Source organism: Peromyscus leucopus, chromosome 10, assembly GCF_004664715.2.
Source record: "Peromyscus leucopus breed LL Stock chromosome 10, UCI_PerLeu_2.1, whole genome shotgun sequence".
In the NCBI taxonomy this organism is placed as follows: domain Eukaryota; kingdom Metazoa; phylum Chordata; class Mammalia; order Rodentia; family Cricetidae; genus Peromyscus; species Peromyscus leucopus.
In genome coordinates this window covers 88,638,975-88,653,134 of record NC_051071.1, presented here as the reverse complement: position 1 = coordinate 88,653,134, position 14,160 = coordinate 88,638,975, and the positions used below count along the sequence as shown (strand labels likewise).

Below are 14,160 nucleotides of genomic sequence, written 5' to 3'. Positions count from 1 at the left end.
ATCTCATGGAGCCACCGTCACTGGATACGTACAGTGGCATGGAAGAGGGTTGTTTACGTCCCCGTCTCATGTTCCCATGATCACTCATAGCAGCAGGATCCACGGGCTGTGTATGAATTAAAGTTCTGATGAATAATTGCAGTTCTTGATGTCGTAATTTACCAAGTGGTATCAGGCCATGAGACAGTTTAACTTCCTGCAGGGTGGATTACACACTGAGGGATCTCTTCTTTGCCCACATTTTTTTTCCTTTTTGGTTTTTCGAGACAGGGTTTCTCTGTGTAGTTTTGGTGCCTGTCCTGGATATCGCTCTATAGACCAGGCTGGCCTCGAACTCACAGAGATTCGCTTGGCTCTGCCTCCCAAGTGCTGGGATTAAAGGCGTGTGCCACCACCATTCGGCCATTGCCCACATTTCCAAAGGCCAACATTTTACTGATTTTAACTGAATTTTGTGCATCTTTTAATGTCACATTGATAATTCAGTCTAAAATCAATTTCATCTGAATAATATTAAATAATAAATGAATAAAATTAAAAGCCAGTAAGGTACAATCATTCTAAAGCCCAGTAAATACTTTTCTCTTCAGCTAGTAAAAGACATTCAATATTTGAGCTAAGAAACAGAATATTATGTAATTACAAATACATTTGTGTGTTCTCTTACTATATAGATACATGTTATATTCATATTATATATAGATATATAGATATATAGTGAGGGTGAATATTAACCTGTCTTAATGAGTTTTCAAAACACTGTCACCTATGCCTCAAGCACCTAAGAGGCCTCAGAATGGGACAATTGTCTTTGAAGGAGCTGTGAGTTCGCAGGAACTCTGACAATCACTACAAGGAGCCAAGAACCCAGACATACATGTGTGAGTGGGCTATAGCAGATTAATTCCAGGTCATGCTCCAGACACCCTAAATTAAAATCTCAAAGGGAAGGACCAGAGAATACACATGCATATTTAGATGTGCATATGCATGCATGTATATATCCTCAAAGGAACACAGCTAAAGGCATCACACCTAAGTCTGGATTCTTTTAGCTCAGTGGTGGGGAAATCCACATGTCCTGCAGTGTGCATCTAAGAGTAAACACACCAGTCAGCCAGAAGTGCAGAGGTGAAATGTTTCCCTCCCAGACACAAATGCTTCAGGATTTTGTTTTCCTGGACCTTCTAGAATACGCAGATGAGCCTCTGGAGAATAGTAAGAACTAATACCGATCTCAAACATCCTAAGCTTTTGATGTGGCTTCATACCAAAGCTAAGAATCAAATCTCCCCTCCTTATCTGTAGCAGGTGTATTTAGTGAATTATCACAAACCCATACCTCTTTGTTTTCAGTTATGTGTATGTATGTGGGGGGGTGTATGTGCACACGAGTACAGATGTGCTTGGAGGCTAGAGGCATAAGAGCACCCTGGAGATGGAGTTATGGACAGTTGTGAGCCACCAAATGTGGGTGCTGGGACCCAACTTCAGGTCCTCTACATAACCTGGGTGAGCTCTTAACCAATAAACTGTCTCTCTGGCCCTCTTCAACATATCATTTTTACCATACTGCTACCTCAATTACAAAGAAATTTTTCATGAAGTAATTTAAGAAAATATGTTTATCTTAATAAAATAATCAGAAATGTTTCAGAGAAAGAATTGTCTACCATGAATATATCCTAATAATCAAAGGCACCATAATAAATAAGCACACAATTCCTCTGGTTATTATTATCTTTATTACAAAACAAATACTTTTTCATGAGGTAAAACTTCAATAGCACTTGACCAAAAAAAAAAAAAAATACAAAAAAACAAAAAACAGTCCTATGTACAGAATGTTGCTATGTGCAACACATGTAAAAGACTCTGGATAGTTATGGAGGGGGAAAATAAAGCTATACAACCTTGTTAAAATTAATTTTTTCTCCTATCCCCCCCCAAATTGTCCATATCAACATCAATGAGGCAGTGTTTACAGAAGGTCCACAAAAGCACTGAATGGGGTAAATGAATTGGGGGGAAAAAATGTTTATCCAAGATAACCCACTGTGCCATGGCTTGAGAACTCCTTTACAAACTACACATTGATTGTACAAGATTTAATACTGTTTCCCTCAAGAATAAATAGAATTTATATTGTCTTCAGCTGAGAGATTCTATGGAACCCTCCAACTCAGGCTTTGCGGCCGTGAAACCCGCTAGTTCTCCAGGGCGAATCTGGTCTCCCCTGCCGTGCCCCATACATTCTGTGCAGACCTCTGCCGTGGCATGGGCCCCCTTCACTGGCGCTCTTCAGTGTTTCCGTTTTGCGGGTCTCTCTGTAGGCTCCTCGGGAGCAAAGTAGCCTGAAACACCCGCCCGTCGTCCCCAGCCCCTAGTGCTGTGCCTGGTGCTTCACAGAACCCCAACAACTGTCGGGTTAGTGAGTCAGGGCAACTTCATCCGTGAGGCCACTGTGCACACCTCCCTTTGTTCACCCTCACTGTGTGTGTGTGTGTGTGTGTGTGTGTGTATGTGTGTGTGTGTGTGTGTGTTCCGACATCGTGCCGCGTTACTTCACCTCCCTAGGAAACAGAGTACCGTGAGCAATTCCTCACAGAAAGCAAAGGTCCTGGTTTTCCGTCTGATCAAAACGTATAAGTTACAGTTGCAGTGGACTCCCTACCCTTGGGCCCCCAAGACCCCCTCCTGTGAGAGCCCTCTCTGAGTCAAGCTGAGGCTAGTAGCCGTCTTGGCAGTCGTTGTCATCCTGGTCCCCGACGGGTTTGTTGTGGTAGGCATCGACTGTGAGTTTCCTGCTGTCCGCCTCCATGTTTTTGGGGTGGCGGTCTTCCTCGCTGCTCGACGTGCTCTCTGTAGAGTGGCTGTCCTCTTTGGACCTGCTGCTGTCCCGGGAGTCGCTGTCACTCTCCTCCTCCTCCTCGGAACGGCTGTCCTGCTCGGACTGGCTCTCCTGGCTCCTGCTCTCCCCCGATGCGCTCTGGGACTGCAGGCCCTCCTGGCTGGAGCTGTCCTCATCCTGGGCCGACTCCCGACTCTCCTCCGACAGCCCGAGGCTCTCGCTGGACTCGCTGTCGGCTTGCTCCTCTGTGGACCGGCTCTCTGAGCTGGAGCGTGTGTCCAGGCTGTCCTCCTCGCTGGACTCGCTGCTGTCTTCCCGGTCGCCCGCCTGACTCGTGTAATCCGGGTTGTCACCCCTGGACTCGCTGGCCACCCCCTCCTGAGACTCGCTGCTGCTCTCCTGGGACGGCCCGCCGGCCTCCTCGCTGGACTCACTGCTGGTGTCTTGTCCCTCTGGACTGTCTTCCCGGGACCGGCTCTCGGCGGTGTCCTCCTTGGAGACGGTGTCCTCTGTGGAGTCGCTCTGGGTTCCCCTGCTGCTGCTGTCTGGGAGCTCGCCTCGGTCATCTTCCTCGGAGACCTGGGACCTTCTGAAGGACTTGCTGCCTGGCGGGTCCACAGACTGGCTGTCGTCTGGATCCCGAGCGCTCGCCAGCTCCCGGTCCCCTTTGGATTCTTTGGACCTGATGCCGGCGCTGCTCATCCTGGCGTGGCCTCGGTCACTCCTGGTGCCCTCGGGGTCGTCGCTCAGCATCCCTTCTTCATCATCAAACTCAGAGCCGTCCCCGTGGCTGCTCTCTCCCTCACTGCCACCTCCAACCCAGTGTTCCTCGCTCTCGCTGTCCTGGGTGGAGTCACCGGCCTCAGGCCGGCTGTCCGCCTCGTCCTCACGGTCCCTGCTGTCACTGGGGGCATCTTGGGCATGGTCTTCTCGAGAGTCTTCACTGGATTGTGTGGTGTCTGCCGAGTCCTCATCACTGTCCGGTCTGGAGCGTCCTCCCCATTCAGGTCCTGGGCCGTTGTCCTCGTCCCCGAAGGTGTCGTCCCCGCTGTCGTCTTCGTCATCCTCCTTGTTGGCTTCTGTCCCCACACTCTTAGAGAGGCCACCCGCGGGTCTGTAAGCATGCTGGTCACCGTCAGAGTCCACATCCTCTTCAGACTCAGTGCTGTCACTGGGGTCAGCGTTTGCCTGAAGTCAAGGTAAACAGCTGCAGTCAGTGTCCATGAGCTGATGGAGAGGGAACTATCTAGAGATGAGCTCTCTCTGCTTCTCCTCCACGTGTTCCCACATCACTATCAGAACTTACATGAGAAGGAGGAATATGCTGTGGGATGGTCAGTATGTCAAATTACTCAGATTGGTCAATAAATAAAACACTGATTGGCCAGTAGCCAGGCAGGAAGTATAGGCGGGACTAACAGAGAGGAGAAAAGAGAGAACAGGAAGGTAGAAGAAGTCACTGCCAGCTGCCCCCGGTAAGCCATGAGCCATGTGGCAAGGTATAGATTTATGGAAATGGATTAATTTAAGCTATAAAAACAGTTAGCAAGAAGCCTGCCACAGCCATACAGTTTGTAAGCAATATAAGTCTCTGTGTTTATTTGGTTGGGTCTGAGCAGCTGTGGGACTGGCAGGTGACAGAGATTTGTCCTGACTGTGGGCAAGGCAGGAAAACTCTAGCTACAGGAATAGGTTGAAACTCAAGGGAATTCTTTCTTTCTGTGCTCTCTCTCTCTGTGTCTCTCTGTCTCTCTGTCTCTCTCTGTCTCTGTCTCTCTCTCTCTCTCTCTCTCTCTCTCTCTCTCTCTCTCTCTCTAGTGTTTTATATTGCACACTAAACTGACCTTGAACTTACTGTGTAGCCCAGGCTGGACTTAAACTAACGGTGATCCTCCTGCCTCAACTGCTTGCGTGCTAGAATTGCAGACATGAGCCACCATACCTAGGTACTTTCTCTTGTATATGGCACATCCCTCCGCTGCAGCCCTACACTGACTGCCTCGTGTATGATACATCACACCTTTCTTAAGCAGCAGTTTCTACCCACCCTTGAGAAATGAGAGAATCCTAAGTCAATAAATCACAAACTCCCCCCTAAAGGGGCATTTTCCAAAATGCTATGGTTTTGAATTTCTGTAAGGTCTTTGATGAAAGTCTAGTAAATACGGATAAGCAGGCTAACGACTCATCTCCTAGACCTAGCCCTGTGTAGGGTACAAAAGGAGTCTGCACTTCGGAAAGAACCACACTCCTGCTGAGGTACTCATGGGACTGAGCATAACAATAGAACAGAGCTAGGGAGATCACTCACTCGGTCGTAGAGCCCTCCTTACCAAGTATGACAGCACACACACACACACACACACACACACACACACACACACACACACACACACAGGATACCTTTAAATAAAAGATTTCTGCCTTTCTTATCCCCCAGGACCACATTGGAACTGTCTTAAAAAGATAGGCACCCTTAAAGCAGTTGTTTTGTTGTTTTTATTAAAGTCATTACTTATCTAGCATGGTCAGTGTGTGCAGTGTATGTGTGTGTGTGTGTGTGTGTGTGTGTACATATGTGTGTATGTCTATGTGTGTATGTGTTTGTGTGTATGTGTGTATGTGTTTGTGTGTATGTGTGTATGTGTTTCAGTTGTTTTGGTTTCCTCCCTTGTTTTGTCTTTTTTTTTTTTTTAACTAAGAGGGACATTTAAGGACACAATATCTCATGTGATTAAAAAAAACAAAGGAACAATATGTTCACATTTGAATTTTCTTCTCTCACTTTTCCATTTTTATTTTATAGGACTGTTTATCCTGCATAACCAATGGTTAGAAAATATTATATTTAGAACCGTTGCCAGGTAATTTAATCTCCCATCGTTTTCCCTTGAGTCCTAAGGAGCCAGAGAAGCTGAGGAAGCCTGTTTAATTACCTGTTCCTCTGAGCTAACTTTAGTCTCGTCTGATGACTCACTGTTCTGAAAGGGAAAAGAAAAATGTTTATTTCCCTTCTGTAATTTCCAAGGAAAAATATGATACGCATCACTTGCTCAACATTTCTATTTACTGCTTTCAGAACGGTGAAATGGGATAGAGTACTAAAATCACTTCACGAGACATTCATGACAGTAATAAGAGAGAGAGTTACCGTGGGCGGGGGTGGTGAATGAGCCAGACTGCCCTGTGTGGAGAAAGGAAAGCCGGTTATTCTCCAGGAGTAGTTACGTTGCTGCAAATATTTACAATCATTTCCAGTGATTTTTAAATTTGAGGTGCTGTGGATATCGCTCTATATAAATAAAACACGAATTGGCCAATAGCCAGACAGAAAGTATAGGTGGGACTAACAGAGAGGAGAATTGAGGAAACAGGAAGGGAAGGAAGAGACTGCCTGAAGCCGCTGCCAGGACAAGGAAGATGTAAGCCATGAGCCATGTGGCAAAGAATAGATTAATAAAAATGGGCTGAATATAAGAGTAAGAGCTAGACAATGATAGGCCTGAGCTAATGGCCAAGCAGTTAAAATAATGTAAGAGTCTGTGTGTTTATTTTATAAGTGGGCTCTGGGAATGGCAGGACTTGGTGGGAGCTGGAGAGAAATTCTCCAGCCACATTAAGGGGTATGTGCCATACTCTTATATTATAATAAAATGTCTAAAATCTGAGGCAAAAATATGCAAAAACCTGAGATATGTTGAAATAGATATGGAAGATTCCTGTATTTCTGACACCTCTCCAACTACATCTGCTCTGAAGCTGGCTGCTGCTACAACCAAAGGAAATGTAATACAGGACAGCGCTGGGACTCAGAATCCAGAGTCAGTCTTAGTTAACTCGCCGACTCCTGGCTTCGACCTTCAAAACAGCCATCTTGTTGTTGGCATTTCCAGTCACGTGTCCAGGAAACTCTTAAGGCTCAGGTAATCTGGAATGCTGCTTATATATGGAAGAGGAGGCAACTCTTCGACTGATGGACAGTTTCTTACTCATACACTGAGAAAATCACCGTGCACCGCATGATACTACAAGATGGCTGAGAGTGGGTTCAGCCAGTGGCATGGGAACGTCATGGATACTGCTCAGTGTGATGCAGATCAAAGAAATCATCCATTTTAAGTATTTCCACCTTACAAAATTCAGGAATAGACAGGATTGAATTGAGAAAGCCTTTCAGCCCTTTGTGGAGTCTGCAGAGGACGACATCAATGTTCAATGTAACTGCAGCGGTCACAGTTGCGATTTCTTTCACTTCCCCTGCTCTCATGAGAAGCCTAAGAACTGCTGGGCACATTCTGCCCGGTCCTCTACCCCCACCATCTCTGCTCTTCTCCTTCTCCTAAACACAGAGAAGTCCCATGTGACACACCCAAGGCACTGAATAGAAAGGGGACCGTTGCTACTGGCGTATCTTCCACCTGCCTCTCAACAGTGCTAGCCTGGGGGATATCAGAGAAAGGTGCTGCAAACATTTGTCTTTGCTCCATGATGCAGCAAGCAGGCCCAGCTGCAAACTGCTCCAATCAGCTATTGCCTGGAATTACCAGAAGAGAACAAAACATTGGTGTTTTTCCCATGATTTGAGAGCAAGGCATGTTGTAAGTCTCCGTTTAAATGAGAGAGAAGATTTACAGTGGATGCTTTTAAATCAGTCAGCCAATGGACAAAAAAGTTCATAGTATATCCTGCAATCTCTATTCTCGCCCTAGGCAGGGGCAGGACCCAACTCCAGGCTTCTGAGTTTGTTTGGTAAACAGTGAGAATGCTGGGCCCAAGCCGCATCCTATGAAAAAGCCAACAGGAAGCCAAGCAATGTGCAAAGCACTCTGAGTTAGTCTTTAACCTTGACCTGCACCACCAGTCTCAAGAAATGCAGACCTCCTGGGCCTGGCTCCCTTCTCAGGGGGATGAGAGGTGGCGGTGATCTATCATATGAAGTAAAAATGTAGACCCTTCAGGCACAGTGTCGCTAATGTAAGGTCTTCCTCTAACGTTTGTCAAGCATATACCCTGGACAGACGATATCAATCCCTGTGCCTCCATTTCTGCTGATTACAGTGGAAATAAAATACACCTAGTTCATTGTGTTGGTGGGAACATGAGAAATAGGAGTCATACGAAACAGTCAGAACTCTGCCCAGCAGCAGTTCTTGCGTGACTGGTGGCTGGCAATCATGAAGTGACTGAGAGTTCAGCACTCAGTCAACATCACCATCGTGACAAGAACTCTAGTGTCTTTTCATCCTTCTTCGCTCATTCCCGGGTTCTCTACTCCTTGCCTTCTAGACAGCTCTTGTCTGCAGACTTCAAGTTCTGGTCTCTCAAGAACAGCCAGGTCATTGTTAGTCATCCCCGTGTCCTGTGGTCCCCATCATTATAAAAATAAAACTTAAAAAGATTTCCTCATCAAATTACACTACGTGGGAACTGAAGCATTATTTCCTTAAATGAACTAAAAGTCATAGTTCTTACTACTTGGTATTTACATGCTTTTGAGTTATCACCAGTTTTATCATTTGCCATTGAGTCAACTAGGCTATACTAATCATATATTAAATTACAATATTTCAGAGTGTTTTATTTTCTACCTACCATCCACTCTTCTGAGCTCTCGGATTCAGTATTCTGATACCTGGCAACCTAGAAAGAAGAATACACACAATAAACCCACAGGGGAATTCCCAAGGCAGCAATTGTTAACCCTTCACATCCTGGGGAGCAGTGAGAGATGAATTTTAGCCCATCTTGGGGGTCTTGCTAAAACTCAACTTTCTATATCCATTCTCAGAGAATCTGGGGAGTGGGTCTGAGATGGGATTCAAGAATGCAAATTTCTAACAGATGCCTAATTAATGCTGATTCTTCAACTCAGGGGTGACACCTTGAAGACCATTGCTATGAGGAAGAAGATGAGAATCATAGCTGTATGAACGGAGGTGAACAGAATAAGAAATGACTTGGCTGATGTTTAAAGAAAACAGCTTCCTAAACAAATGACCATTATTCTTATCTTACTGAAGCATGCACAACCACCTGGTTCATAGTCACTGAAAACGATGTTGTTTTCAGTATGAGGGTGATATCACTACCATTGTACTTACTGGGAGGGCACAGGCTAATCCCCACAGGAACATAAGAAGGATACCAGTCTTCATATTTGCATGTGATCCCTTCACCTGTAAAGAAAGTCATGGATGTTTCACTTCACGATACAGAAACAAGGATGCTTTCATTTATACTTTGTTTTTCCTATCAAAAAGCCCTCTTAAATAGCTTCATCTTCTGTTGAATAAGTGGACAGAGAAGCGTGCTGCATCTGTATGATGGAACAGCATTTGACCATAAAATAGAACAAAGCACTGATATGTGCTGCGAAGTAGAGGAGCCTTGAGAGCATTAGGAGATTGAGAGGGAGACAGATAGAAAAAACACAGTTGTATGACTCATTTATATAAAGCATCTAAAATGTGCAAATCTCTAGGCGAAGAAAGCAGATTCATGGTTTTCAGCGCTTAGAAAGATGGGGTGTTGAGAAGTGATAACTGTGAGGTGCAGATGTCTTTTGTAGGTGATGAAAGTATCCTTAAAGGGATTATGGTAAATGTTCATGTCTGTGATGTATGTATGCTTCAAACAGAGGAAGTGCAATATAAATTACACCTCCATAAAGCTGTTTAAAATGTCAACGAAAACCTCACTCTTCAGAAACAAAACAAAATCTCAAAGAGGACACCTACATTTCTTTACTAATTCATAAGATATAAATGAGAAAATGGTTTAGAGAAAGAGAGAATAGAGACATTTCCAGATAAATATAAATACTTTATAATAATTCTGAGGTGTAGTATTACAGAGCAACCTAGCCAGTTTATTCCCCTAAAACTAGTACCTCTTTCTCTCTCTGTCTCTCTCTCCCTCCTTCTCTCCCTCTGTGTGTGTGTGTGTGTGTGTGTGTGTGTGTGTGTGTGTGTGTGTGTGAGAGAGAGAGAGAGAGAGAGAGAGAGAGAGAGTACTCACCCATTTTTATAGCTATATAATAAAGTCTAGACAAAAATAACTTGGTTTTGCACTTTTTGTTTTGGTCTTCCAACCACGCACTGTGGCAGGGTTCATATTACAGCCGCAGAAAGCTCTTAATGCCTACTGTGATGCATTCAGTCATACATTATACATGATTATGCTAAATTCTCTTAGGTGTTGTTCACAGCAAGGAAGGGTCTGGAGAAGACTGGAGGTTTGGGGTACATTTGTGAGTCACATTGAGAAAAACAGCCCAAATCAAGTTGCACTTCATTTCAAACTTTGTGAACCACTGGTTTCAAAAATAATTTGTTCTTTATTTCAACACAGACCTACCCAACGCTGATGTAAAAAGCTATCAAGACACTTTGATGGAAAATAATTTTCCTATGATAGTAAAACCTCACAGCTGCTCTGACAGACATACTTGATTGACTTTTATGTGCTTTTAAAAATTCTGCAAATTCATTTCAAACTCCCTATTCATTAGTTTCTTTCTTTATATATAAATACATGTTATAAAGGGAAAAGACATTTAAGCCATAGATTCTCAACTTTGCCTATCTATTACTATAAGATGAGAATTTTAAAAAACATTTTCTTTATTATAATTTTACATACTACATATTATTTTATTCTTAAGTTCTTTACCTAATATCACCTGGGAAGAACATATTTAAAAAATTTTCAACTGTACCTAAATTAAGTCTAATTAGATGTGGTTTCTTACAATCAAAACATTTTTTTAAAGTTCTTAGATCCATTCTTTTGAAAAAGTTTTTTCAAAAAATTCCCAAATGCAAATCTCCTTTACAATTTGAGAAGAGTTATAACTTCATAACTCTTATCAAATATCCCAGAAAACACCGGTGACTACTGAGTTCTCTTGCATTTCCTTTTATTTCTCTATTACCTAATAACAAAAATGTGGAGATGCAATATGCAGTTACTCTGAACCACTGAAGGCTGTGGGTGGGTTTCCACCAGGAAGGGGGTGGCATCGTTGTTGAAGTTTCTCAGGAGTGGAGTGAGGTGAAGCACAAGGAAGAAGGACTTCCTTGCTCAGGCCCCTAGAAATGCCATTTAAATCCCAACCTGAAACAGTAACTTCCTCAGTAGAAGACTGGAATCCAAAACAAGACAACCTAGTGTCACAGGAGAGCTGATGTTGCCTCCTAGAGAACATAGCCCCATTGAAGAAAATCAAATGTTAAAGCCTACGTTGGGTCTTCAATAAGTATTTTTGCTGTCTAATGATGTTTTGTGAAACATATTTCCAAATGAAAACACCAAACTCCTGTGAACTTTTTAGCTCCTCTCCAAGAAAGAGTAGAAAATTCTGTATAACAGGTTAACAGGATAGCTGCAGGCCCGTGTGTATATGATGAGTCCAGAGCCACAAGCTCTCTCCTGGTTATAGGACCTCTACATTCAATATGTGGTCATTTCATAAGAGCACTCAAGTGAGGGAATTCAACAGCCATGACTTGACTCGTCAGTTGGGAAGACACTGTACTAGGGTCTTTCTGCCCTTCTGAATGGTTAGCCCAGAATTGAAAAGATCTGATAGTCAAGGTCTGGAAAGGGACTGCTATCTAGTTTCTAAGTTTGTCCAAACTCTGTGTCAAGTAAAGCTACTTGTTTTCGAATTTCCTCAAAGCTAAGCTTCATTTGTAAGGTATAGATCTTTGGTGTGGACTGAAATGAGGGATGGGCCAAAGGAAAGAAATCAAAGAGTGGAGAGTCACAGGCTCTTTTTAAACCCTTGGGAAACAACTTAAGTGTATTTTCTTCTTATTGTTAGCCTTGAGAGTACTAACTAACAATGTATTTACTTATTAGCCGTTGAGAAATATTTGTTGAGAACAGCCAATGTACCAGGCACTGTTCTAGGTGCTGAAAAACAATACTTACTATACTATAAAAGTAAAAAATGTTAGTACTACAATCAACTAATCAGTGCCTACTTTAATTTCTTCACCATAACTCTTTGAAAATAAAGTGGAATTTGATCAGAATGTATATTCTATTAGAATTCAAAGCACTAAATGAATAAATAAAATTTCCCTATCTTTCCTGTGATTGAGATTGCCTCTAGGACAATTGCTATCAACTCAATATTATACTTAATATACACCTTCATCCACAGTGGGATAACCATGAAGTGCCCCAAATATAGGTAGTTAAAAAACAAGAAACCTCTAGATATCTGAGACACCCTGGTCCACATCACCATTTGGTGAACAGTAAAATGACTAAATAACCTTTAGAAAATTTTTCACATGATTTTAATCAATAAGGTTAAGGTAGGAGAGGCCACAAGAGTATCAGTTAATCAGAAACTTGAGGTAACCAGGAGTCATTTCTCTTGCAGAGAACAACTTGCTTCCTCCAAGCAGCATCTTCTCGGTGTCATAAGGAGCACATGGCCTGACCACTCTCTGTTGTGGAGGACAGATACTCCAGCTATTGATGAGGTGATGTAGAGAGTAAAATCATGTCTGATGGGAGTGTGTGTGTGTGTGTGTGTGTGTGTGTGTGTGTGTGTGTGTGTACCTGAGTGTCCTATCCTAGAAAATGTTCTAAAAGGCAATCCCACTCAAACTTTATTGAAGTCTATCTGCATATAAAGCATCATACTAACGTGAATATCCAGCTACCCAAATACACACCGTAATTATCATATGCTGGGTTCATCCCAATGGTCTTGGCATCATCTTTCAATTGCATACATTACTCATAGTGACTACCATTGTTCTCTGAAAGGCTACATGCTGCTTAATTTACATGGCTGTGTTTTAAAACTCCTGCCACACAAGTTTAGATCCTTTCGCATTTTCACATCTAAGACATATACATATAAGAGTTTGATTAATTAAAGCTAAACTCCAAGGAGACTTTCCCATCAGCCCCTGTTTAGTAAACTTTCTCTTTCAGAAGTAATTACACAGAGATCCAATTAAAGCATTGCCAGGGAAGCACCTGGCTTCTTTGACTTAACTTGTCACTTTAATATCATTTTCTCCTGTGACATTGACCACACAAACAAAAATAAGAGTCTGTTTTCCTCAAAGCTTAGCTCTCCGCACCTTCCTCTGAGAACCAATACTTTGTAACATGTACATATTTCATATTTATCAAACACCAAAGCAAAAGTTACTTTAAAAAAAGGAATGATGAAAATGTCTTACCCTCTCTAGTTCACAAGGTCTTTTCCCAAAAGGTCAAAAACCAAGTTGAAGTTCTCACAGACAAATCTGGAAGAAGTGGCTCTCCAGCTGCTGCTCTGAGCACTGGCCTGACAGTGCAGAATTTAAACTCTGTTGCAGGTCCTCGGAAGCCAATCAGCCCCAGGCTGGCGGGGACTGACATCAGAGGTGTCACCGGGACCCCATCCACCCACGCTTCCTCCAGCTGGCAGAGTGGCTGTTCTCTAAAAAGCTCTTGTGGTTCTCAAATGACTAGACTAGTTCCCATTAAATTGAAGATCTTCCTAAAGCTTCATTTTGCCTTCTAAATATATGTCATTCTCATCCATGCAAGCTTGTGGACATCACAAACAATGACAATGTCTCCCGCCCACTAACTGACCCCAGCAGACCCAGGGATGGGAAAAGGAGAGCCTGAGAGGGCAGAAAATTGTCTGTTGATGTATACTTCCAGGTAGTACATGAGGGAAGCTACTCAAGGTTTAGATTTTCTTAAGTCGTTAGTGTTGAGAATATGGGTTCTATTTCCTCCTTTCTTTTAACGGTCTCTACCCACCCCTTACCCCATCTGTACACAGAGACTCCAAATTCTTACAGATCTAAGGAAGCCATATACACGCAGTTCCATGTGAACAGGAAATGTCAAAGTACCTCCCTCAAGTAACTTTTATTTTTATCAACAAAAAAGAATTTAATCCTCCACTATCCCCTGAAACTACTTAGCACATTTTAGTAATTTTTGAAATCAGATCTGGATTAGGGGAATGCTAAAGAGGTGGATCACATCCAGAGAAGTTTTGCCAGGAGAGTCGACTTCATCACCAAAAATGAAATGAAATGGATAAGCACTGTTTACTCGAGTTCTTCCTGAGGAGTGTGCTGAAGCTGGTCGAGGGTTCTGGAAGTGGGTTTGGCACCTGCTCAGGAGCAGACTCAAATAACAAGAGCATACCACTAAATAAACACTAAAATGATATAACACATGCCACCAGGCTTTAATTTCCCCAAGAGTAAGGATGCTTGCTTTGTTAACTGAAGGATACGCAATGCCACAATGCCCCTAATACATGGGACAGCTCT

The 14,160-nt window shown here is 43.1% G+C and overlaps 1 protein-coding gene across 1 annotated transcript; it reads right to left on the bottom strand.

Annotated features, from left to right (window-relative positions):
- Positions 1–1,736: 1,736 nt before the first annotated feature.
- Positions 1,737–13,281, bottom strand: Dmp1 (dentin matrix acidic phosphoprotein 1). The gene is made up of 6 exons (XM_028867454.2): positions 13,063–13,281; positions 8,953–9,027; positions 8,444–8,491; positions 6,003–6,035; positions 5,788–5,832; positions 1,737–4,039 (listed from the first exon to the last, which is right to left on the bottom strand). The coding sequence occupies exons 2-6, from the start codon at positions 9,004–9,006 to the stop codon at positions 2,729–2,731; spliced, it is 1,491 nt and encodes a 496-aa protein (XP_028723287.1). The 5' UTR covers positions 9,007–9,027; positions 13,063–13,281; the 3' UTR covers positions 1,737–2,728.
- Between the last annotated feature and the right edge of the window lie 879 nt (positions 13,282–14,160).